We start from the raw sequence: 25,000 nt of genomic DNA on the forward strand, positions 1-25,000 counted from the left end.
ATTAATTATTCACCCTCACGTCGTTCCAAACTCGTAAGACTTTCGTTCATCTTTGGCACACAAATAAAGATATTTTTGATTAAATCTGAGAACTTTCGGTCCCTCCATTGACAGGCTACGCAACTACCACTGTCAAGCCGCAGGAACACATCGTTAAAGTAATCCATGCGACTCCAGTGGTTTAACCTCAATGTTACGAAGCGTCACGAGTGTTTTGTATGTGCAAAAAAACATAATTTAGCACTTTATTTACAAAATATTAATCTCAAACGCATTCACGCAACAACGTCTGCTCTCGCATCACACAGTGTCGTGCTGCTCTCGTGAACGCGTTGGAGATGAATATTTTGTAAATAAAGTGGAAAATAATGTGCTTTTCTGAATAGAAAACTAAACAAAATAATTAATTAATAATTAAGACAAAATCTTAATTCCTGCAGTATATTTAAATATTTGTAAAAAATCAGTGTGAATGAATGATTCGATGACTCATTCTTTAATAAATGCTTCACTTGTTTTAATTCTGAATGAATCTGCGTTTTTGAACAAATCTCTTGAATATGACGAATGTAGTATGACCGGATTACTTTCATACTGCACACATTCATACTATATAGAGCATATGTTTTGTGGTCGTGAAGTTATTATTTATTAAAAATAAGTACCTACTCAAGAGAGTATGCGGTTTCGGACGCACCCTTGTTTCATTACTGGATGAATCAGCGTTTTTGAAAAATTCTCTTGAGTGAATGATTCAATGACTCACTCATATAGACTTCACTTGTTTAATTACTGGAAGAATCAGTGTTTTTGAACGAATCTCTTGAGTGAATGATTCAGTGACTCACTCATATAGACTTCACTTGTTTAATTACTGGAAGAATCAGTGTTTTTGAACGAATCTCTTGAGTGAATGATTCAGTGACTCACTCATATAGACTTCACTTGTTTAATTACTGGAAGAATCAGTGTTTTTGAACGAATCTCTTGAGTGAATGATTCAGTGACTCACTCATAAAGACTTCACTTGTTTCATTACTGGAAGAATCAGTGTTTTTGAACGAATCTCTTGAGTGAATGATTCAGTGACTCACTCATATAGACTTCACTTGTTTAATTACTGGAAGAATCAGTGTTTTTGAACGAATCTCTTGAGTGAATGATTCAGTGACTCACTCATAAAGACTTCACTTGTTTCATTACTGGAAGAATCAGTGTTTTTGAACAAATCTCTTGAGTGAATGATTCAGTGAGTCACTCATAAAGACTTCACTTGTTTAATTACTGGAAGAATCAGTGTTTTTGAACGAATATCTTGAGTGAATGATTCAGTGACTCACTCATAAAGACTTCACTTGTTTAATTACTGGAAGAATCAGCGTTTCAGAACAAATCTCTTGAGTGAATGATTCAATAACTCACTCATAAAGACTTCACTTGTTTAATTATTGGATGAATCAGCGTTTCGGAATAATTCTCTTGAGTGAATGATTCAGTGACTCACTCATATAGACTTCACTTGTTTCATTACTGGAAGAATCAGTGTTTTTGAACGAATCTCTTGAGTGAATGATTCAGTGACTCACTCATAAAGACTTCACTTGTTTCATTACTGGAAGAATCAGTGTTTTTGAACGAATCTCTTGAGTGAATGATTCAATGACAAACACATGTTTTAACAGTCACTTGTCGCCACCTACTGGTGTAACGATGCAATGATACAATCATTATTTGAAGCGTCAAGTTTCTATTAAAAGGTGATTTACTGGATATTGATCACTACTGTAGACATCAGTGTTTATATCCGATCTATAAACTTTTATCCCAGTTCTTCTGTGATAATCTGAATGATTGTAAGACAGAAATGATGAAACTGTGTGGTTGAAAAGACTGTGTGTGAAGCTGTTTCATATCTATACATGACAACGGCTCTCTCTGGCTCAGAATGCAGATCTGAATGTTCCTGTGTGATTTTGTCGAAGGTTTAAAAGAAGTGTGATCTGTGAATGAAATGATGTGTCTCTACAGGTGTGAGCGGAGGCTTCGGACGCTGTCTGTGGGTTCGGGCGGTTGTGAGGGTCACTGGGACGGACAACAGTATCAGCATGTGTTGTGTGAAGGAGTCGAGGGTCCCGACAGCGGTTCTGACTCGCCCTGGCTGATCCAACACACACACACAGACGCAGATTCAGACAACTGGTCCCTTTACACCGCAGACTCACAGGACGACACACAACAACACACCGGATGCAGGACCTACAGTCGCATGGGTAAAGCCACGAGTCCATGGTGTTGCTATGTGGTTGCTAGGCAACTCTAGATGGTTGCTATGTGGTTGCTAGGCAACTCTGGATGGTTTCTAGGCGGTTGCTAGGCAACTCTGGGTGGATGCTATGTGGTTGCTAGTCAACTCTGGATGGTTGCTATGTGGTTGCTAGGTTGTGTAATGTCTGATAAGTCAGTGTGTTGTGTGTTGTCCTCTACAGGTCAGGATCTGTCGGGGCTTCACTGGTGTGTGAGCAGACGCAGGGAATCGATGGTGTGTTCAGAGCGTCTGCGGCAGAAAGCTGCTCTATTCTGTGTGTTTATTTACCTGGACACACGCTCCCTACTCACCGTCGCTGAGGTGTGTGTGTGTGTGTTGAGAATATTATGTTAAATGTTGTTGTGTGTACTTTAATGGTGATTATCAAGTGTGTGTGTGTGTGTGTGTGTGTGTTTCAGGTGTGTAAGGACTGGCGCAGCGTCGCACGTCATCCTGCTGTTTGGACCAGAGTAACACTTGAGAACGCACGTGTGTCATCAAAGGCAAGACAACACACACACACACACACACACACACACATACTGTACAAATTGTATATTCTCTCCTTACACCTAAACCTACCCGTCACACACAACTTTCTGCATTTTTTTTACATCTTCAAAAAAACACATTTTTATTATGTTTGTTAATCAATTTAGCAAACTAGCAAAAAGTAGAGAATCTCAAGTTTTACTCTCCTTGTGGAGACATTTGGTCCTCAGTATAGCTAGACACGCACACACACACACATAAACACACACATACAAACACACATACAAACACAAACACATACTCTCTCACTCACTCACTCACTCACTCACTCTCTCACACACACACACACACACACACACACTCTCTCTCACTCACTCACACACACACACACACACACACACAGCCACGTACACACATAAACACACACATACAAACACACACACACACACACACACTCTATCACTCACACTCACAGCCAAGTACACACATCAACACACACATACAAATACACACACACACACACACACACTCTCTCACTCACACACATGTCCCAATGATTCAGGGTGCATTCATGTTTAAGACACCGAAGGGGTAGCAAAACATGAACACACTCACACAAACACACTCACACACACACACACACACACACACACAGAAACTGCAGAAACATAAATTGCTGAAATAAAACAACACAAAATTCACTCAAAATGAATGTAATCAAAAATATCTAGAAGACTATATCAGAAAAATTCAAATTCACGTCTCAATAACTAACTCAGCTAACTACAGCTACAACACCAGCCGATCCTCTAGAGGGCAGCAGAGAGCAAAGGCTTCATACTAACCTTAGTCATACTAACCTTGTGTGTGTGTGTGTGTGTGTGTGTGTGTGTGTGTGTGTGTGTAGTTTTTGATGACTCTGTCTCAGTGGTGCTGTCAGACTCAGTCTCTTGTTCTTCACAACCTCAAACCTCGATCTCGTGGCAAGAAAGAAAGCAAAGACGAGTACCAGCGGAGCACAAGGTAAAACACACACTAATATGCAGGGATTTCCAGTCTCTGAGCCCACAGCTTACACTGTATATCCTTAAAAATCATGACTGGTATACAATCGCCTTTTTCGCTGAACTGAGCTGGATGAAGACATCACAGTTTACTCCAGAGCGGCTATATATATATAAATGAACTAAATTAATAACTTTTTTACAACAAAAATGAAACATCACTAAACTCACTTAAGCTGGACTGTGACGTTATTTTCTTCTAGAAACACAGTGTTGCATTATTTTCCTGTTATCACTGTAAAGCTGCTTTGAAGCAATCTGTATTGTAAAAAGCTCTATATAAATAACTGTAACTTGACTTGACAATTCTTTTTAAATATAATATTTAATGAGATGTTTGTGCTGTATCTCTCTGTGTGGAGGGGTGGGCTGGAGGCGGGGCTGGAGGCGGTGCTTAAGTCAGCTGGGCGGAGTCTTGTGTCTCTGAGCGTCTCTCATTGCTCCAACATCCTGACGGACAGGTCGCTGTGGCTCGTCAGCTGTCACTGTCGAGCGCTGCAGTCTCTCACATACAGGTGACATGAAGATTCACACACGCCAATATAATCATGATGATGATGCACAAGCTGATTCACATCTCATAAATAGATATTTGATATTACATTATCAAAACATTGGAGAACGATTTTTTTAGGTTGTATATATTCGTATAAAGACACAAAGATAGATAGATAGATAGATAGACAGACTGATAGATAGATAGATAGATAGATAGATAGATAGATAGATAGACAGACTGATAGATAGATAGATAGATAGATAGATAGATAGATAGATAGATAGATAGACGATCCCAGTCGAGAAATAAGGGTAATAAGAATAACATGACGACGCAATGCGTGGCGCATCTCAGAGATGGTACACGACGGGCATTTGTGGTTAAAAAGTATATATATATATATTATTTTTTTTATAAAATGACCGATCGTTTCGCTAGTTAAGACCCTTATTTCTCGACTGGGATCGTTTCGAGACTCTGAAGCTGCATTGAGACGGTCATTTGAACCTTCTTTAAACATTGGTATAGTTGGTTGCCATTGAAGTCCATTATATGGAGAAAAATCCTGGAATGTTTTCCTCAAAAATCTTAATTTCTTTTCGACTATTGAAAGAAAGACATGGATATCTTGGATGACATCGGGGTTGAGTAAATTATCAGCAAAAAAATTTTTTGAAAGTGAACTAATCCTTTAAGTGCCGTACTCGGTGGAGTCGCAGGTCTTTAGCGAGCGCACACATGACTAAACACTATGAATACTATGACTAAATGAATAAATACTATATTTGTACAGCAGCTGTTCTGGTGTTTGCAGAAGCGCGTCGGATCCGGCGGGACAGGAGGTGATCTGGGCTCTGGGAGCGGGATGCCGGGATGTCACAACACTTCGGATCGCTCCTCTACAGCCGTGGTGAGCGTCTGTCTTTATCTGAGCGTCGGTTATAGTGGAGTATTTCACTTCCATTCCTAGAGCTTCGAAATGTGCTATATAAATAAACTTGCCTTGCCTTGTCACATGATCGGTGATTTCCCGCCTCTTTTTCCTTCAGTATGCAGCCCAATCGCTTTAGCAACCGATGCTTGCAGACGATTGGTCGATGCTGGCCAAACCTGTGTCGGGTGGGAGTGGGCGGGGCTAGCTGTGGCATCCAGGGATTGGCCTCTTTGGGTGAGTGACAGGCATGTTTTATTCACATTAAAGGGATAGTTCGCCCCAAAAATGATATTTAAGCCATGATTTACTCACCCTCAAGCCGTTTGAGATGCATATTTCAATCTTTTTTCAGACGAACACATTTTCAGTTATTTTAGAAAATGTCTTAGATCTTTCAGTGGTTATAATGTGAAGCAATGGGGTCCAGCTGATTCAAGTCGCAAAATGTGCATGCATCCTTCACAAAAATAATCCATCCGGCTCCAGGGGGATAAACGAAGGCCTTCTGAGGGTAATCCGTGCGGTTTTGTCGTAAAAATATACATATTTAAAACTTTATAAACGAAAATAACTGGCTTCCGGTGGCGGTCGGCGCGGGTTCATGGAGATGAATGACGTCGTGACGTAGAGCGAACGTAGAGTTTTGCTTTGCTCTGCTCTCTGGCTGCGCTGTCACGCTCGTTCTACGTCACGACGCTTCCTGCGTTACGTCCTACGTCATATGCCAGCAACCATCTCCATGAACGCGCACCGACCGCCACCGGAAGCCAGTTATTTTCGTTTATAAAGTTTTAAATATGTATATTTTTACGACAAAACCGCACGGATTACCCTCAGAAGGCCTTCGTTTATCCCCCTGGAGCCGGATGGATTACTTTTGTGAAGGATGCATGCACATTTTGCGACTTGAATCAGCTGGACCCCATTGCTTCACATTATAACCACTGAAAGATCTAAGACATTTTCTAAAATAACTGAAAATGTGTTCGTCTGAAAAAAGATTGACATATGCATCTCGAACGGCTTGAGGGTGAGTAAATCATGGCTTAAATATCATTTTTGGGTGAACTATCCCTTTAACCTGTTAACTGTCAGCTTTTGTATTGCCTTTTTACCTATCACAATTTTTCATCATCTTTCATATTTCAAAAAATATACTATATCATTACTATTTTCAAATCTTTTTCTAATCTTGACAAATGCATATGGTTGGAAAGGTCTGAGACTCAAGGTTGCATATGTGGCTGCTGTTTTGTGATAGAAGTGATATTGTGACAGAAATGTATTAATTTGTGACAGGAGAGCGCCTGAACAAAATCTTTTTTTTTTGTGAAATCAATTTTAAATTTGGAAAACGATTTGGTTGGACATTTGGCTTAGTTTTTATAGCAATCTTAGAGTCAAAATTATTTAGTAAAATATACATTTAGTTTAAAAGAAAATAAATGTTTAGTACAATACATTTGGTTTACAGTAAACTTAAACTTCTATAACCTTTTTAAACTTTCATTTTTTAAAAGTTTGTCAGTCTGTCAGTAACGCTCTGTTTAGTTCCTGTCTCTATGAAGCCCCTCCTCCTGAAAAGCACACTGTGCTCTGATTGGTCGGCTGGAGCAGTGTGTTGTGATTGGTCGAGCGCTTCGAGTGTGTTTGGGAAATGTCCCGCCCTTTACCATAACCGCCAGTTTAACACACTACTAACTAACTCACCCAGGCCCCGCCCCTTTATTCTGCGTATTAATTATTATAATGAGGAATATTGTGACGTGTTCGTTCCCGGAAGAAACTCAAGATACAATGGAGGCGTTTCAGGAGTTCAGAAACACTGACACTGATATAGAGAATAACTCACTTTTTCATGCTCAAACAGCAACATTACACACTGAAGACAGATGAAGATCTGTAATAAAGCAGAATACGACCCCAGTATGTGTTACCAGAGTTGGAGAAAGTTACTCTGAAAAGTAATGCTTTACAATATTGCGTTATTTAGTTACTTTTTTAGAAAAGTAATGCGTTACGTTACTTTTGCGTTACTTTTTTTCACATGGGCTGGGCTTATTTTTTTAACGCTTATGACGCCTCTGCACTTCGATTTGTCTCAACATGGGGACAGAAGAGCTGTCAGTCAATACATGGGAAAACAAAGTGAGAAAGTGATACTTATTTGATAAAGTAACTGATATTTTGTTGTAAATTTTAAAAGTAATCTGATTACATAACTCAAGTAACTTGTGATGGGTTACACACAATGAGTGTGTGTTTGTCTCCACGCAGTGAGGAACTGTGTGAATGTGTGTGTGCTGGAGCTGGATCACATGAACGAGCTGAACCGGGAGGGAGCGGTGGAGATCTGCAGAGACGGGCTTCAGCAGCTTCACACACTCTCCTTCATCTCCACTCCTGTCACCGCCAAAGCCATACTGCACTTCACAGGTGAGCACCACACACACACACACACACACACACTCTCCTTCATCTCCACTCCTGTCACTGCCAAAGCCATACTGCACTTCACAGGTGAGCACACACACACACACACACACACACACACACACACACACACACTCTCCTTCATCTCCACTCCTGTCACTGCCAAAGCCATACTGCACTTCACAGGTGAGCACTACACACACACACACACACACACACACACACACACTCCTTCATCTCCACTCCTGTCACCGCCAAAGCCATACTGCACTTCACAGGTGAGCACCACACACACACACACACACACACACACACACTCTCCTTCATCTCCACTCCTGTCACTGCCAAAGCCATACTGCACTTCACAGGTGAGCACTACACACACACACACACTGCCACAGCCATACTGCTCTTCACAGGTGAGCACTACACACACACACACACTGCCACAGCCATACTGCTCTTCACAGGTGAGCACTACACACACACACACACACACACCGCCACAGCCGTACTGCTCTTCACAGGTGAGCACTACACACACACACACACACACTGCCACAGCCATACTGCACTTCACAGGTGAGCACTACACACACACACACACACACACCGCCACAGCCGTACTGCTCTTCACAGGTGAGCACTACACACACACACACACACACACCGCCACAGCCGTACTGCTCTTCACAGGTGAGCACTACACACACACACACACACACCGCCACAGCCGTACTGCTCTTCACAGGTGAGCACACACACACACACACCGCCACAGCCATACTGCACTTCACAGGTGGGCACTACACACACACACACACACACACCGCCACAGCCATACTGCTCTTCACAGGTGAGCACTACACACACACACACACACAGCCACAGCCGTACTGCTCTTCACAGGTGAGCACTACACACACACACACACACACACACACACACACACCGCCACAGCCGTACTGCTCTTCACAGGTGAGCACTACACACACACACACACACACACCGCCACAGCCGTACTGCTCTTCACAGGTGAGCACTACACACACACACACACACCGCCACAGTCGTACTGCTCTTCACAGGTGAGCACTACACACACACACACACACCGCCACAGCCGTACTGCTCTTCACAGGTGAGCACTACACACACACACACACACACACACACACACCGCCACAGCCGTACTGCTCTTCACAGGTGAGCACACACACACACACACACCGCCACAGCCGTACTGCTCTTCACAGGTGAGCACACACACACACACACACCGCCACAGCCGTACTGCTCTTCACAGGTGAGCACTACACACACACACACACACCGCCACAGTCGTACTGCTCTTCACAGGTGAGCACTACACACACACACACACACCGCCACAGCCGTACTGCTCTTCACAGGTGAGCACTACACACACACACACACACACACACACACCGCCACAGCCGTACTGCTCTTCACAGGTGAGCACACACACACACCGCCACAGCCGTACTGCTCTTCACAGGTGAGCACTACACACACACACACACACACACACACACACCGCCACAGCCGTACTGCTCTTCACAGGTGAGTGACCATCATCAGAGGACTGAGCCTAACTCTGCCGCAGGAGTTCACAAACAACAGCGAAAATATTTACTCTGAGTCTGAGCCCGACATTCGGAAGTTCTCTTTAGTGTTGCATCTATTTAAGCAAAGAGAGTGTGATTTTGTGTGTTGGTTGACATACAGAAATACGTGTAGTGAGACACGTCTGACGCAGCTGCTCTCTCTCTCTGTGTGTGTGAGATGTGTGTGTCAATCTCAAGTGTGTCGTGGTTCAGTTGTGTATCGCTGATTACTTCGAGGATGCTGACAACGAGGAAGCCAAGAGATTATTTGAGGAGATTGTCAACAACCTACAGGTGAATCACTGCAGAAATACTGGACTTCTCATACGGCTAATGTCCCAGATATACACTAATCAGATACTGAACTCACTCACACTCTTAAAAATAAACGTTCTCTATTGGCATCAGTGGTTCCATAGAGAACCTTCAGCATCCTTGGAATCTTCCATTCCAGGAAAGGTTTTTAAAATGTTCTTCACACTAAGAAAAAAAACTTTTTCCACAAAAGGTTCGAGGAATGTAAAAACCTCCTTTTGGAACCTTTATTTTTAAAGAGTGTGTATCTCAAAATTGTCATGAAATTAATATATTTGTTGCGTGTGTCTGATTGTAATTAAATGTATTTGATTTCCTCAGGCGTTGAGAAAGCGACCGGGTCTGAGTGACGTCCTGCAGATCAAGGTGGACAAACCCTGAGGATCACGTCAGATGTGTGTTTCTGATTCACTGTGACAATCTGATGCACACATGCACAAACACACACACACACGCGCGCACACATGCACACACACACACACGTACATGAACAAACACTTGCACACACACACACACACACACTTGCACACACGCACAGACACACACACACACAAATGCACACACACATGCACAAACATACACACACACATGAACAAACACTTGCACACACGTGCACACACGCACACACACGCATAGACACACACACACATACGCACACACACAAACACAATCAAATAAGGCACTTTTGAGCATGGGGAGGTTTAGATTTGAGACAGATGCACAATATAACTAAACATACTCAGGTCTGTTGATTTTTTTTATAATAAAGTAGTTTTAGGAATATAACACAAATATATTATGATAGTGGTTAGTCGTAGTTGTAATGTCGCAATAAATGATGTTTTATGAGCAAAGTTCATGAGGAAGATGATCTACAAACCCGTGTGAGAGGAGGCTCATCCCAGAGCCGGATATCCTCTGATCCACGGCAGTTCTTCCCGGACGCCGCAAATACTCGGATTATACTATATCTGATCATAGTGCCAACTTGTGAAGTATCAGTAAATGTTATAGAAGTCATTTGCATGAACACACAGGTCTTCCTCCAGGCGTCTTCACCAAAGCAAACGGCAGGAATCTGGACTCAATCTGATTAACGGCTGTGTGTGTTATTCATTAGCTGTGTCCGAAATCACACACTTCTACGTGTGTGACGTCACGGGAAAAATATGAATTTGTTCATTTCTGATTCATTTTCAAAGCCTCAATCTAACATATTAGGGGCTCGTCCGGGATATTCCCAAGAAACACGGGACTTTCAGAACTATTTATTAAGAGGAAAAACCTGAAACCCAGCCCATGAAAAGAGTGAAGAGTCCCGGTCTCAGTCTCAGATATGGAGTTTTCAGTTTGGAAATGACAAGATTTATGACTATTTTACCCTCATCCTTCCCTCGCGGGTCAAAAATGACCCGGAACCCTAAAATTATACCTCTTTTTTTTTCATTTTTTTTTTCAGAAAGCTTATATTATTTCATTTTGATATTTTTTTTATTTGTTTCAATTATTCAATTGATTATAATTAGACCAATTATTATAATTTTTCAATTATTTAATTTAATTGTTTTTGGAGATTTTTTATTTTCTTCACCTTTAAATTACTAGATTTGATCAATAAATAATAAATAAATATTAATTTAAGCACATTCCTCACATTCTTTCAACTTAAATTCAAAATAACTCACAATTTCATGCATGACCCTTTTAATCCAGCTCTAAATATCTTACATTGTGTGTCTTTGCCGACCTCTTGTGGAAAAATAATAATATAAGATGATATTTCATGAGTCTAGATGGCCTTATAGCTCTATATGAGCAAATGAGCTGTTCCTCTGGGTCCTAAAGTCAGTTAACTTCAGTCTGCATTCAGATACACATGTAGACATTATACAATCATTTTTTTGGTAAAGTTTGATCATTTTTAGTTTGAACTTTGAGCATTTTTAGGTTTTTCTATGTGTCCTGAAGCATTCCTAAGGGGGTCAAACTGACCCGAGACGGAAGGATTTGTTACTTTTTTAAATTCCAACCACAAAACTCCTCGAATCCATTAATTTTTTTGTGTATTCATGGTTCAAGTGCGACAACAGTCCTGAGGTCTTGGACACCTCTGATGAACACTCAATTTTTTAAACATTTTTCCTGTAGACCAAAGCTATCCGAAGCCTCAATCTAACATATTGGGGGCTCGTCCGGGATATTCCCAAGAAACACGGGACTATCAGAACTATTTATTAAGAGGAAAAACCTGAAATCCAGATCATGCACAGAGTGAAGAGTCCCGTGAGGTCAAGTCTCAGATATGGAGTTTAATGACTATATAAACGGCTGGTCATCAGTGGTGATCATCTTTCCTTTAGACCAAAGCTGTGCTTTATGATGCAAATGATAATCCTAAAAATATCCTGACAGCAGCTTTTAGACAATCTGAACTGTGAACAATCTGAAACAAACGGATGTTTTTATTCTCTAATGAGAAACACAGACGCTATTGAAATATTCTAAAACCAGTGGTGGTATTTATATTCCTCCCTCTTTTATGGCACAAAGTAATTAATCATCTCACACTTTTCATCTTTTTATTCTGATCTTTGTCACTTGGAAACTTTAAAAAGAGAGGCTAATGTCATATAAATGATGATGTTTATCAGTGTTATTAGCATTAGATGTGCAGCAATAAATGTGCAGATTCTTTGTCACGTTTGACTGTGTTTGATTAATGAAGTGTCTGTGTTGGAGCTTATTAAACTCCTCTGTGAAGTATTAGTGAGTTAAGGACTAATTAAACAAAGCTTGAGATAATTATTTGAGATATCCAGGTGAATATTACCTCATTTAACAAAAACCTTTATGGTGCATTTACATGCAAGTGCAAAACAAAGAAATAAATAAACTTGAGCATTGCCATTTTTAACGTGTTGTCATTTTGGTTACACTTCATTTTAAGGTGTAATTGTTACAGTGTAATTATATATTTAAGTACTGAGTAATATTAATGAACTACATGTACTTACTATAGGGTTAGGGTAGGATAAGGGTTTGGTTGAGGGTTAGTTGCATGTTATTATGCATAATTTACTGTTATTACTACGGTAAGTACATATGTAACAAGGACGTTGTAAAATAAAGTGTTACCAAATAGAGTTACCGCCATTTTGTATGTATAAATTTGGTGTAGACACAATTTCCACACAAAAATTGCTATATTTCACAATTAATTACAAAGTGGAAATAATTGAATTGAAATGAAGTATAAAGAATGAAATAGTATTTTCTTGTAAAACCTATTTCAATAATCTTTATTTTATTTTATAATGTTTTTAACGACTGATTATTAAAAACAAGGCTCGAAATGCCAAATACTTCTGTCTAATGTGGAGTGTAAAGAGTCTGAAGTGTGTAGTGTTTTGCGAAAGAGTGTGAGGCTGAGAATGTGTGTGTAGTAGTGCAGATCTGGGCTGAGGTTTTGCTCAGGTTTCACGAACTGTGTTATTCTTTTCATTTTAGCGTGTATTAAAGCAGTTGTAAAAAGAAAAAACTACCGTGTAAACAGCGTTAGGCTGCCCTCTGGTGGAAGCAGTGGAACAGACGATTAAAAATGAATTCTCTCTGATGCAATCTTGCTGTTTATTTGTGACTCAAATAAGAATATAAAAATAGATCAGTACTTTCATGTTTTAAAAACAGCAACGTCAAACATCACTTTGTTTTTCTGATGTGTATGACCCACTTACTGTCTTGTCAGACGGCATTAAGACCGCGCGGAAGAGTCTGATGCGCGCGCCACACGCTCACCTGCAGCGGGGTGTCGCGCGCCGGGGTGGAGGAACGGGCTGCGCGCTCCCGTGTACGGCCATGCTGCCCGGTTACAGCGGGGCGCGCGCCTAAAAACCGCACACACACACCGCTTTCGGTTCAGGGCGGATCGGGATTTTTTTTATCGGTGTCTCAATGGAATATCCCGTTTGACCAGGATTTTCCTGTTTATCCAGGTTTTTGTGGACAACAGCTGACGTCCGAGCTTGTCATTTATTATTCCCCAGCAGAATCATCTGGAATATTTCCCATCCTCTATTCGAATGGCCGTTTGAACGCGGAAAAAAAAACGCCGGACTGCTTTTGTGTTGATGTAAATGATGCTCGTGCGCCCGGTAAACGCGCAGCGGGGAGAGCGGCGCGTCCGCTCGCGCTGATGACAATAGCGGACTTTAACGATATAAAAGCGTTATAAAAACCTTTGGGAAAAGTCGGGAAAAATGTCTCTCAGCAGAAGCATCGAGCTCGAGCACTTTGACGAGCGGGACAAGGCGCACCGCTCCAAACGCGCGGCGGTTTCGGGCGGCTCGGGTTCTCGCGCGAGCAGTCTGGTACCGAGTCCCGCGCACAGCGCGAACTGCAGCTTCTACCGCACGCGCACGCTCCAGACGCTCAGCTCCGAGAAGCGAGCCAAGAAGGTTCGGTTCTACCGGAACGGGGACCGGTATTTCAAGGGTCTGGTGTACGCGGTGTCCAACGACCGCTTCAGATCAATGGACGCGCTCCTGGCCGAGCTGACGCGCGCGCTCACGGATAACCTGCACCTGCCGCAAGGTGTGCGCAACATCTACAGCGCGGACGGCGCGAGGAAGATCGCGAGCCTGGAGGAGCTGGTGGAAGGTCAGACACTCATGGGGATATTAGGTCACTGTGTGAGTTATGACCATATAAGGGCTGAACGGTCGCAGGTTCGAATCCCCGCAATGGTCCATAATGGCTCCTCAAGGCTCTTCATCTGTCACTCAGGCTACATATTACAAACGTGTGCAGTGAAATGGTTAAAAATAGTTAAATCTAGCTTTTTCTTTCGAAATATATATATATAGGCTATGTGTGTGTGTGTGTGTGTGTGTGATATATATAAGCCTATATATATATATATATTATGTTATGTTTTAATATATCAATATTACAAATTGGGTTAGGGTTAGGCAAATAGGCCTATACATAAAATGGCAAATTATATATATATATATATATATATATATATATATATATATACTGTAATATTAAACAGATTTAAAGGGATTATGTAATATTATTTATAACATTACACAGTATTATTTATTATTATTGTATGTATAATATATATTGATTTTAAAATATATTTACTGTAAATTAACAAATCAAGTGCAATAATGAGAATTTCGTCATATAAAATTATGACACAGTTCATCTTAACGGTACTTAAACAGGCATCATTTTTTATGTCCAAAAAAATATCCATATGTTTGAGTTATTTTCCTGAGCGCTTCTGTTAATCAGCTGAGCCTGAATGAGTGAGTGAATGTAAGTGACTTTAGATCATTAATCAGTGAACGACACAGTCTGATTGATCAGTCATTAGAGAGAGAGAGTCTCGTCCCACACACACACACACACACACACACACGATCAATAGCTCCAGCTCGTGCACTTAACGCCGGTTGATGTGTGTTAACTCTGATAGACGAGCTCATTCAGATCTGCTGTCCTTTAAACCTTTATTGAAACAGTTGTCGGGCCTTTATAATATATCATGTTTCTGCAGTCAGTGCTTCGTGTTTTTTGCACAATCGGCAGTCTGAAGTTTTCTAAAGATGAAGGGTTTGTGTTGTAATCATCTTCATGCATGTATCAGTATGTCATGGATATTCATATATCGATGCTCCTCCCACTTCAAATACACACCGGTGTGCGATAATTACGATTTTTAATTCTTCTGCTCACCAAGGCTGCGTTTATTTGATCAAAAATACAGTAAAAATGTGAAATATTTTTACAATTTAAAATAACTGTTTTCTATGTGAATATACAGTAAAGTGTAATTTATTCCTGTGATCAAAGCTGAATTTTCAGCATCATTACTCCAGTCTTCAGTGTCACATGATCCTTCACAAATCACTCTAATATGAGGATTTGATGCTCAAGAAACATTTATTGTTATTATAATATATATATATATAATGTTAAAAAACAGCTGTGCTGCTTCAACGCGATGCACTATCATTCAAAAGTTTAGGCTAAGATAAAACTAAAACTAAATAAACATTAAGAAATTAAAGGTGCAGAAACCGATTTCTGAGAATCATCATATTATACACACGATTTGTGAAGGATCATGTGACACTGAAGACTGGAGTAATGATGATGGAAATTCAGCTTTGATCACAGGAATAAATTACACTTTACTGTATATTCACATAGAAAACAGCTGATTTACATTAGAATAATATTTCACATTTTTACTGTATTTTTGATCAAATAAAGCAGCCTTGGTGAGAATAAGAGACTCTATCAGAGAAATTGTGTTGGAGATTTAAAGGAGTTTAACAGTGACACGTGCAGGAGAATCACACAGCTGATATTTTACTTAAACATCTGGAGTCTTTGACCTTGAGGAAGTCCATGTGAGCTTGAGCTGATGTTCAGCAGAAACAGAGATTCAGCTGCTCGCTTTGTGTTTCTGGACTGATCTGAAAATAAGGGATTTCAGTCTGTGGATTATAGTGTTACAGACACGCACAGATGTGCACGTTCACACCTGGCACGTAATGATGCTGATTTGACCCCTGGGGTCGTGTTGCCATGGCGACCGGGGGTCAGTAAGTGGATGACCAGCAGGAGCATCAATCACTGCATCAGCGTTTTCACATCCAGGGAATAAAGTCTAGCCGGCACGGTGATGGTGGTCAGACTTTGCTTTTGTAACCATGGAAACCACTTAGAAAAGGCCTTTCTATATCAGAGTTTCCCAGACTGGGGTTGGTGAGTTTGTATGAGAAATTAATGAAATGAAACATAAAAATGTAAAGGTAAAATAAATTATTTTCAAACAAAACAAATGTAAGTTAAAAATAAATTATTTTATAAAAAAAACATGAAAATGTGAGATAAAATAAACAATTTAAAATAAAACATATATAGTTAAAAACAAAACAAAAATTGGAAATTTAAATATTATTTATATAAAACTGTTTTAATAAACAAAAGTAATTTATAATAAAACATAAAAAAGTAAATTTGAAGTAAATCATTTTTAAATAAAAAATATTAAAATTGAAAATATTTAAAACAAAACAAATTTAAATTTAAAAGTAATTTTACGATAAAAACAACAAAATGTGAGATTAAATCATTTCAAAATAAAACAGAAAAATCTTTTAAAAAATAGTTTAAAACAAAACAAAATCTAAAATGTAAATAAATAATAAAAACCAAATGTAAAATGTAAATATTTTTAAATAAAATTAAAATGTAAAATTAAAATAAGTAATTAAAAAAAACATAAAAATGTCAAATTAAAAGATTATAAAAACAATCAAGTTGAAATATTGCATACTAAATGAAGCAAGGGTGTCGAGTTACAGTACATTCAAGCTATTTTAAAGGAATGAAGACATTTTTTTCAAGGAAAAAAAGTTTCAATATGTCATTTCGGTGATCAAAGATGAGTTTTAAGGGATAAAATGATTGACTACAGGGGGACTTAAGGAAATATTTTAGCTGAGCAAACAATAACCCAACTAATCTGACATTCTCCGACCACAGGTGAGAGTTACGTGTGCGCCTCGAACGAGCCCTACAGGAAGGTGGACTACACCAAGAACGTCAACCCTAACTGGGGATCGAGGGGGGCGGGGCTTGGCCTGGGGGCGGGGCCAGTGGTCGGAGCCTCGCGTCCCGGGCCTCCTCGCGCACCGGGGGAATCCAGGGAGTCTAAAGACTTTATCAAACCCAAACTGGTGACGGTGATCCGGAGCGGCGTGAAGCCGAGGAAGGCCGTGAGGATTCTCCTGAACAAGAAGACGGCGCACTCGTTCGACCAGGTGCTCGCTGACATCACCGAGGCCATCAAGCTGGACTCAGGTGTGGTCAAGAGACTCTACACGCTGGACGGCAAACAGGTACACATCGCACATCATCTCAGGACGGAAAATGACTTCATTAATCACCATTAATCGCATCGAACATAAACGTTTGTTAATGTGTGTATGTATATATCTAGATATGTAAATATATAGACACACACATATATATATTTACAAACTTTTATGTTCAATGCGATTAATCGCGATTAATCGATTTGACAGGACTATTATATATATTATATACTTCTATCTGTGTATTATTCTTTTTTAAGTGCCTTGAAAACCTGCTTTTTATTATATTATTATTATTTTGAATTTGCTTTTATATTTTCCGTTTTCATTTTAACTGAAGTAGGGTTTATTTTAATTTTGTTCCATTTTTTTATATTTCTGTATAGCTTTAATTTATTTGATTTTTCAGTTTTAGTAATTTTATTACTTCAACATTTCAAAACAAAAATTAAGTTCATCTGATATATCTTATTCCATTTCAATTTCAATTTCTGAAACCGATTTTGAATAGTTTTATTTAGAAATAACAGCATTGCAATAATATTGAAAACTCCAGCATCAACACAATATTATATAGAGGAGATTTCAGAGATGGAAACTGATTTTCAACTAAAAAAGGAAAAAATTGTATTTATGTGAGTTTTAAGGGATACAGTTATTGACTACAGAAAACGCTTTGACGTCATCAAAAAAATGTCATCTGCAAAGGAAAAACGTTTCTGATTTTAGTAAATAACACTCTGATTGGTCGCTGAAAGCATCATGAAACCAACCAAAATATTTAAAGGGACAGTTCACCCAGAAATTATCTTTCTGTCATAATTTACTCACCTCATATTTAAAAATATTAAATATATTCCTCATATTTTGATGGTTTAATCGAACTTGTTGGGTCATTAACAACAAATATCCCCTTTATACATCACTTTTGGTGTAAATTATTATTATTTGTTTTATATATTATTATAAATTTATATACTTTATATTTCATCTTATCTTATATTTCAGTCTGACTCAATAAACTGTCACTGTTATGATGCTTTATGGTCGTAATTGGAGCTCAATCGGCTTTCATCACATGCAAAAGAAGAACATAAGCATAATTTATGCTGACAGAAAGCGGTCAGTCTGATGTGTGAATGACAGCTGATGGATGATGAATAATAAATGAGACTTTAAGAGGGAGACGTTCTCTAAATTATGTCCGGATGAGTGTCTCTCTCTCTCTCTCTACAATCACTGTATGTCGATCGTCCAGGACGTCCTGTCTCTGACTCTGTTTCTGCACTGATACTCACAGTTAATGACACTGTGTGTGTGTGTGTGTGTGTGTGTGTGAGAGAGAGACTCGTCTGGTTACCATGGTAACCTGGTTTCCCCCTGTCCACTCGAGTGAACTCAGTGAAGGGTTCATCTGTATGCCGAGCGCCTCTCACTGCAGAGACGAGGGGTTTTCCAAACGCTAATACTGTGTGTGTTCATGGTCGCACCTTTGCAGTGTTCATTTCTGCTTTCATTTTCCCATAATGCTTCACTCTTTGACAGTGCTGTGTCACGTTTAATATTAGAGACATATTTTATAGTAATATTAGACAGATAATAGTAATATTAGATTTTGAGCCATTTCGAGATCAGTGTTATTTTAGCATTATTAACACACACACACACACACACACACTCTCACACACACTCACTCACACACACACTTTCTCTCACTCACACTTACACACTCACTCTCACACACACACACACATACACACACACACTCACACACACTCACTCACACACACTTACAAACTCACTCTCTCTCTCTCTCTCTCTGTCCCTCTCTCCGTCTCTCTCTCTCTCTCTCTCTGTCCCCCTCTCTCTCTCTCTCTCTCTGTCCCTCTCTCTCTCTCTCTGTCCCTCTCTCTGTCTCTCTCTCTCTCTCTGTCCCTCTCTCCATCTCTCTCTCTCTCTCTCTCTCTCTGTCCCTCTCTCTCTCTCTCTCTCTGTCCCTCTCTCCCTCTCTCTCTCTGTCTCTCTCTCTCTGTCTCTCTCCGTCTCTCTCTCTCTCTCTCTCTGTCCCCCCCTCTCTCTCTCTCTCTCTGTCCCTCTCTCTCTCTCTCTGTCCCTCTCTCTGTCTCTCTCTCTCTCTCTCTGTCCCTCTCTCCATCTCTCTCTCTCTCTCTCTCTCTCTGTCCCTCTCTCTCTCTCTCTCTGTCCCTCTCTCCATCTCTCTCTCTCTCTCTCTCTCTCTGTCCCTCTCTCTCTCTCTCTCTCTGTCCCTCTCTCCCTCTCTCTCTCTGTCTCTCTCTCTCTGTCTCTCTCTCTCTCTCTCTCTCTCTCTCTCTGTCCCTCTCTCTCTGTCCCTCTCTCCCTCTCTCTCTCTGTCTCTCTCTCTCTCTCTCTCTCTCTCTCTCTCTCCCTGTAGTTGACGAGTCTGCAGGATTTCTTCGGTGATGATGATGTTTTCATGGCGTGCGGTTTGGAGAAGTTTCGTTACGCTCAGGACGACGCTGCCATTGGACACGCGGGGAAGGCCGCCGCGGCCGCGTTCGTTAATGGTGAGACAGATTTGAGAGACGGACAGCTGTCTAACACACACTGTCTAACACACACACTGTCTAACAAACACACACACTGTCTAACACAACACACACTGTTTCTCAGAGTGCAAGAAATCTCGACCGCCGGTCCCTCCGAAGACAGCAGGAACCAAGAGCCCTGGAGTCCCGCGCTCCAAATCACCTTTATCTGGTAACACACACACACACACACACACACTCTGCATGCAGCATTAAATCCACTGGATAGTCATGAGTTTTGATGCAGATTCTGCTCATGGTTCTTCAGCCAATGAGGCTCCGAGAAGCGAGTCTCCGCCGATGAGGTCATCGAAGTCTCCCAGCAGCTGTAAAGTGAGTGAGCGACTGAAAGCTGTTCACACACACTTCCTCTAAATGTGTGCTTGACACGATCTCTCTTCCTCAGACGTCCGTTCATGAGGCGTCTCCATCCCCGACACCCTCCAGAGACCTCAATGATGAAGAAGAGCACACTCCGGAGGGTAAAACACACTCACACACACACTCACTCTCACTCACTCACTCTCACACACACTCACTCACTCACTCTCACATACACTCACTCACTCTCACACACACTCACTCACTCTCACTCTCACTCACACTCACTCACTCTCATTCTCATTCTCACACTCACTCACACACTCTCACTCTCACTCACTCACACTCACTCACACTCTCACTCTCTCACTCACACTCACTCACACTCACACACACTCTCACACACTCACACTCACACACTCACTCACTCACACTCTCACACTCACTCACTCACACTCTCACACACACACACTCACTCACTCACACTCTCACACTCACTCACTCACACTCTCACACACACTCACTCTCACTCACTCACACTCTCACTCACTCACACTCTCACACACACACACTCACTCACTCACACTCTCACACTCACTCACTCACACTCTCACACACACTCTCACACTCACTCACTCACACTCTCACACTCACTCACTCACACTCTCACACTCACTCACTCACACTCTCACACTCACTCACACTCTCACACACACTCACTCTCACTCACTCACTCACACTCTCACACACACACACTCACTCACTCTCACTCACACTCTCACTCACTCACACTCACTCACTCACACTCTCACACTCACTCACTCACACTCTCACACACACACACTCACTCACTCACACTCTCACACTCACTCACTCACACTCTCACACACACACACTCACTCACTCACACACACACACTCACTCACTCACACTCTCACACTCACTCACTCACACTCTCACTCACTCACACACTCACTCACTCTCACACTCACTCACACGCACACACTCTCACTCTCTCACACTCACACACACACTCACTCACACTTTCACTCACTCACACACACTCGCACTCACACACTCACTCACTCAATTGCACATTCTCACACACACTCTCACACTCATACACTCACACACTCACTCTCACACATTCTCTCACACACTCACTCACACACACACACACAATCACACACAATCATAGGCACACACTCACACACACACTCTAAAAAAGAGCCTAAAACACAATCTTCTGGAAACTTCATCAAATCAGGATTAAAACTTAAATCGCCACAGTATTCACTATTTTATATCGCTCCGCTCTCATCTCATTGAAATCTCATTGATCCAAAATCCCACACAACTGCATGTGGAACACCAGGTGTGTTCTGATTGGCTGTTGATTTTCACACACTCTCTCTCTGCAGTGAATGGCAATGATGTTCAGTCGTCTGTCATCAGTGAGAAGTACAAAGTGGGGAAAGTCATCGGCGATGGAAACTTCGCTGTCGTCCGAGAGTGTGTGGAGAGGTATTCTCACACACACACACACACACACACACACACACTAAAGGGACACATTTAAGACATTATCTACAGAACTGATGTATTTATCAGCTCATCTCATGTGGTTGGTGTTTATGTCAGGTCTACAGGACAGGAGTACGCGCTGAAGATCATAGACAAGGCCAAATGCAGCGGAAAGGTACGTTTCAGTGTGTTTTATCTTTAGCGCCTCTTTCAAAACCGTCCAGTAGCACTTAAACTTCTCAAAGAGTAAAATGGCTCTTAATTAAAGTGTGACCTCATCAGCACGTCTGTCCCCGATATTCATGTTATTGAGGCTGTACGTTTACATTAATCCGGATATATTTGAAAATGGCGTTTTCGTTTAAAATCGCTCTCCGTCCACACTAGCGTTTTCAGACGTTAAATTCACCTTATTGCGCATGCGTAAAACCTCACTGAGATGATACAGAAAAATAAATAATAAAGTTATCGCGCAATTCTTCTGACAGGATCATTTTATTTAGCAAAATAATTTTTCACTAGTTTCCGTACTGTATAGAGGCTCAGATTACTGGCAGACATGTTTGCCTGTTCACTCACAACACAACTGTGAAAATCCACAGCAGAGATTCTGATTGGTTGACTGGTGTTGACAGGAGCACCTGATAGCCAATGAGGTGGCGATACTGCGCAGGGTTCACCACCCCAGCATAATTATGCTAATTGAGGAGTTGGACACGCCCACTGAGCTGTATCTGGTCATGGAGCTGGTAAAGGTGAGTGAGTGAATGAGAGAGTGAGTGTGTGAGAGTGAGTGAGTGAGTGAGTGAGTGAGTGAGTGAGTGTGTGTGTGTGAGTGAGTGAGTGAGTGAGTGAGTGAGTGAGAGTGAGTGAGTGAGTGAGAGTGAGTGAGTGAGTGAGTGAGTGAGTGTGTGTGTGTGTGAGTGAGTGAGTGAGTGAGTGAGTGAGAGTGAGTGAGTGAGTGTGTGAGTGTGTGAGTGAGTGAGTGAGTGAGTGTGAGTGAGTGAGTGAGTGAGTGAGTGTGAGTGAGTGAGTGAGTGAGAGTGAGCGAGAGTGAGTGAGTGAGTGTGAGTGAGTGAGAGTGAGTGAGTGAGTGTGTGAGAGTGAGTGAGTGAGTGAGTGTGTGTGAGTGAGTGAGTGAGTGAGTGTGAGTGAGTGAGTGTGAGTGAGTGAGTGAGTGAGTGTGAGTGAGTGAGTGAGTGAGTGAGAGTGAGCGAGAGTGAGTGAGTGAGTGTGAGTGAGTGAGAGTGAGTGAGAGTGAGTGAGTGAGAGTGAGTGAGTGAGAGTGAGTGTGAGTGAGTGAGTGAGTGAGTGAGAGTGAGTGAGTGAGTGTGAGTGAGTGAGAGTGAGTGAGTGAGAGTGAGTGAGAGTGTGAGTGAGTGAGTGAGTGAGTGAGTGAGTGAGTGAGTGTGAGTGAGTGAGTGAGTGAGTGTGAGTGAGTGAGTGAGTGAGTGAGTGTGTGAGTGAGTGAGTGAGTGAGTGTGAGTGAGTGAGTGAGTGAGTGAGTGAGTGAGTGTGAGTGAGTGAGTGAGTGAGTGAGTGAGTGTGAGTGAGTGAGTGAGTGAGTGTGAGTGAGTGAGTGAGTGAGTGAGTGAGTGTGTGAGTAAACTTGCTTGACACCTCAGTGATAAAACACGTCATTAATAAGTGCGTATGTAATGTTGTGTGTGTTGTGTGTGTTTGGGAAGGGCGGTGATCTGTTCGACGCCATCACTTCCTCCACGAAGTACACAGAGCGAGACGCTAGTGCCATGCTGTTCAACCTGACCGGCGCACTGAGATACCTGCACCACATGAACATCGTACACAGAGACATCAAACCTGAGAACCTGCTGGTACACACACACACTCGCTCACTCACTCACTCACTCACTCACATAATCACTCACTCACTCAGTGTGTGTGTGTGTGTAGGTGTGTGAGTACCCTGACGGCACTAAGTCTCTGAAGCTGGGTGATTTCGGTCTGGCTACAGTGGTGGAGGGGCCGCTACACACCGTCTGTGGGACGCCGACATACGTCGCGCCGGAGATCATCGCAGAGAGCGGGTGAAACTCTACAACACACACTTATACACTGCACACTGCACAAAATGAAGTGTGTATGGAGTTCTGCCAAAGGAGTCAGAAAAATAAACGTGCTTTCTTTTGTATTACGTTTATTTTTCTGCAGAACTCACTTCAGAAAACGAGATTTAATATTTTTCTTCTCCAGTAAATGTATCTTGATTTAATAATGTTTAGATATCGGTACTGGAAAACAAGACAGAAACACTGAGGAAGAACATCAGTTTTTGCAGTGTTATTTTAGAATCACAGAGAAACCATCATACTTTTTATTAGTAATTTTATTCCTATATTTTCTGTTTTCTGATTTTAATTTTGGTGAAAGTTCCACCGAGTGAAACGCTTCTGGAACAAGAACAAATGTGGGCGGGGCTTGATTTTGTCTGTGGGGAATTGATTAAATGGTTGTGGTTTGCTATTGGTGGATCTCATGTGAGTGACAGGTTGCCCCACCCTCATATATACCTGTGTGTGAGTATGTGTGTTTGTGAGAGTGTGCGTTAGTATGAGTGTGTGCGTTAGTATGAGTGTGTGCATGTGCGTGTGTGTGTGTGTGTGTGTATGTGCGTGTGTGCGTTTGAGATTTTATTCTTTATTCTGACTTTCTTGCAATTCCGACTTTATTTTTCGAAATTCTGACTTTATCGTGATTCCGACTTTATTTTTCTCGCAATTACGACTCTATTCCACACAATTCCGACTTTATTTCTTGCAATTCAGACTTAATTTTTCTCAATTCTGACTTTCTCGCAATTTCGAGTTTATCTCACAATTCTGACTTTATTTCTCATAATTGTGAGATATAATGTTGGAATTTCAAGGAAAACAAAGTCAGAATTGTGAGATAAAAATTCGCAATTACCTTTTTTATTCTGTGGTGGAAACAAGCTTCCATCCATAATGATCTTGATTTCCTTCGTTTTATTGATACAAAAACCTTTTTTTCCTCTCGAT

At 41.3% G+C, this 25,000-nt stretch overlaps 2 protein-coding genes across 3 annotated transcripts in view; both read left to right on the top strand.

The window, feature by feature from the left end:
* LOC311072806 (F-box only protein 41) overlaps nt 1-13,283 on the top strand; it is a 33,682-nt gene extending 20,399 nt beyond the window's left edge. Inside the window, exons 5-14 of the mRNA XM_084098088.1 lie at nt 2,029-2,270; nt 2,487-2,626; nt 2,725-2,808; nt 3,705-3,820; nt 4,224-4,376; nt 5,175-5,270; nt 5,410-5,528; nt 7,572-7,730; nt 9,534-9,649; nt 9,992-13,283. Of these exons, the coding sequence (XP_083954214.1) occupies nt 2,029-2,270; nt 2,487-2,626; nt 2,725-2,808; nt 3,705-3,820; nt 4,224-4,376; nt 5,175-5,270; nt 5,410-5,528; nt 7,572-7,730; nt 9,534-9,649; nt 9,992-10,051 (1,285 nt within the window). The 3' untranslated portion in view covers nt 10,052-13,283. The remainder of the gene's footprint in view (nt 1-2,028; nt 2,271-2,486; nt 2,627-2,724; nt 2,809-3,704; nt 3,821-4,223; nt 4,377-5,174; nt 5,271-5,409; nt 5,529-7,571; nt 7,731-9,533; nt 9,650-9,991) is intronic.
* A 252-nt stretch (nt 13,284-13,535) lies between these two features.
* LOC311072907 (serine/threonine-protein kinase DCLK2) overlaps nt 13,536-25,000 on the top strand; it is a 16,201-nt gene continuing 4,736 nt past the window's right edge. For both annotated transcript variants that reach the window (XM_084098265.1, XM_084098264.1), the window contains exons 1-11: nt 13,536-14,326; nt 17,237-17,592; nt 19,982-20,114; nt 20,221-20,307; nt 20,404-20,468; nt 20,542-20,617; nt 21,878-21,980; nt 22,098-22,155; nt 22,616-22,735; nt 23,669-23,815; nt 23,895-24,028. In XM_084098265.1, coding sequence (XP_083954391.1) covers nt 13,927-14,326; nt 17,237-17,592; nt 19,982-20,114; nt 20,221-20,307; nt 20,404-20,468; nt 20,542-20,617; nt 21,878-21,980; nt 22,098-22,155; nt 22,616-22,735; nt 23,669-23,815; nt 23,895-24,028 — 1,679 coding nt within the window. In that variant the 5' untranslated portion in view covers nt 13,536-13,926. The remainder of the gene's footprint in view (nt 14,327-17,236; nt 17,593-19,981; nt 20,115-20,220; nt 20,308-20,403; nt 20,469-20,541; nt 20,618-21,877; nt 21,981-22,097; nt 22,156-22,615; nt 22,736-23,668; nt 23,816-23,894; nt 24,029-25,000) is intronic.

This window comes from Abramis brama (assembly GCF_963993115.1).
Source record: "Abramis brama genome assembly, chromosome: 22".
Lineage (NCBI taxonomy): Eukaryota > Metazoa > Chordata > Actinopteri > Cypriniformes > Leuciscidae > Abramis > Abramis brama.